Raw genomic sequence first — 2222 nt, 5'->3', positions numbered from 1 at the left:
GCACATGCTGTTAAATGCTTACTTAAACTAAAACTAAAACACTCGTCTCGTTTTCAGAGATGCAGTTGCCAAAGCATTGTACGGCCGGCTGTTCTCATGGCTGGTGGAGAGAGTGAACATGATCATCTGCCGCGCGGAGAGAGAGAAGACGACGTCTCTTGCCGTGCTGGATATTTTTGGATTTGAGGTGTGTTGTTCTCTCTTTTATCTCACTCTTTATCACTTTCTTTGTCTCTATCTCTATCTCTCTGTCTCTCTCTCACTCTCTCTCTCTCTCTTTCTCTCTATCTCTGCCTACTCCTCTCTTTTTACTCTTTCTTTCCTTTTTTTTCGCTCTGTCCATCCATCTGTCTGTTTGCCTGTATGTCTGTCTCTTTCCCCTTCTCTCTCTCTCTCTCATATGCACACACACTTCTTTATTTCGCTTCCTGTATCCCCCTTCTCTCTCTCTCTGTCTCTGTCTCTCTCTCTCTCTCCCCCTCTCTCTCTCTGTCTCCTCCCCCCCCCCCCCCATCTCTTTCTCTCTCTCTCTCTCTCTCTCTCTCTCTCTCATACTGTGTGTATTTTGCGACCACACTGTTTTTTTTCTTTTCTGGCCAAGCACAGAAGTACTCTCTGCTTTGCTTAGAGCTTGTTAGTCGGAAGCTCTAGTTTTGTTCCTTTCCTATCAAAACTTCCCTTGTGGATCAATAAAGCTTACCCTGTCTTTTCGGGGGGGGGGGGGGGTTCTATTTTAATTTCCTTCCTCATCAAAATCTACCTAGTAGATCAATAAAATTTACTTTGTCTTTTCTGAAATTTCTATTTTAATTTCTTTCTTATCAAAACGTCCCTTATGCAATTTCTTTCTCATGAAAACTTCCCTTATGCAATTCCTTTCTCATGAAAACATCCCATATGCAATTCCTTTTTTATCAAAACATCCCCTGTGGATCACAATAAAGTTTACCGTATCTTCTGCATCCAGGACTTCCATCTGAACAGCTTTGAGCAGCTGTGCATCAACTACGCCAACGAGACGCTGCAGTATTTCTTCAACCAGCACGTGTTCCGTATCGAGCAGAAGGAGTACACCAAAGAGAAGATCCGTTGGGAACACATCGAGTTCAAGGACAACCAGCCGACCATCGACCTCATCGCCACCAAGCCCGCCGGCATCCTGCACATCCTGGATGACGAGAGTAACTTCCCTCAGGTACCCCGTGCTCTGCTTTGTGTGTGTTTGTGTGTGTGTGTGTGTGTGTGTGTGTGTGTATGTGTGTGTGTGTGTGTTTGTGTGTGTGTGTGTATGTGTATGTGTGTGTTTGTGTATGTGTGGTGATGATGATGATGATGATGATGATGATGATGATGATGATGATGATGATGATGATGAGGATGATGATGATGATGATGATGATGATGATGATGATGATGATGATGATGATGATGATGATAATAATAGTGACAATGAGAGTAACTGCCTTCAGGTACCCCAGGCTCTGCTTTGCTTCATGTGTGTGTGGGAGGGGGGGGGTTAGACATCCCATGATGATGATGGTAATAATAGTAAAATTAATAACTTCCCTCAGATACCTCATGCTCTGCTTCATGTGTGTGAGGGGGAGGGGGGGTTAGACATCCTATGATGATGATGATGAGGATGATGACAATAATAGTGACAATGATGATGGTAATGATGATGATGATGATGATGATGATGATGATGATGATAATGATGATGATGATGTAACTACTACTAATAATAGTAGCCTATAAAATGGTAATAATAATAATAATAATAATAATATTATTAATATAATAATAATAATAATAATAATAATAATAATAATAATAATAATAATAATAATAATAATAATGTGGGCGGTTGACGGGTTGTATATGTATTGTATGGTTTTTATTCTTATACGTTCTGTGATCACACGTGTTGTTTGTATGTTTGTTTTATACTTTCTATGTTCCCATGTTCTGTGATTGCGTGCGTTGGATGTGTGTCATATGATTTTTATGCTCCCGCATTCTCTGATGTCACACGTGTTGTGTGTGTGTTGTATACTCTCTACATTCCCACATTCTCTTATGACGTGCATTGTGTGTGTGTTGTATACTCTCTACATTCCCGTATTCTCTTATGACGTGCATTGTGTGTGTGTTGTATACTCTCTACATTCCCACATTCTCTTATGACGTGCATTGTGTGTGTGTTGTATACTCTCTACATT

General features: G+C 40.7%; 1 protein-coding gene across 1 annotated transcript in view; it reads left to right on the top strand.

Annotated features, from left to right (window-relative positions):
* Positions 1 to 2222, top strand: part of LOC101861764 (unconventional myosin-XV) — a gene marked incomplete at its 5' end in the record, with an annotated part of 199411 nt that overhangs the window by 61703 nt on the left and 135486 nt on the right. The window contains 2 exon segments of the mRNA XM_035972159.1: positions 66 to 187; positions 968 to 1195. Of these exon segments, the coding sequence (XP_035828052.1) occupies positions 66 to 187; positions 968 to 1195 (350 nt within the window).

This window comes from Aplysia californica, unplaced genomic scaffold, assembly GCF_000002075.1.
Source record: "Aplysia californica isolate F4 #8 unplaced genomic scaffold, AplCal3.0 scaffold00596, whole genome shotgun sequence".
Lineage (NCBI taxonomy): Eukaryota > Metazoa > Mollusca > Gastropoda > Aplysiida > Aplysiidae > Aplysia > Aplysia californica.
Note: the sequence above shows the minus strand (reverse complement) of the source record. Positions and strands in the feature narration are given on the sequence as shown.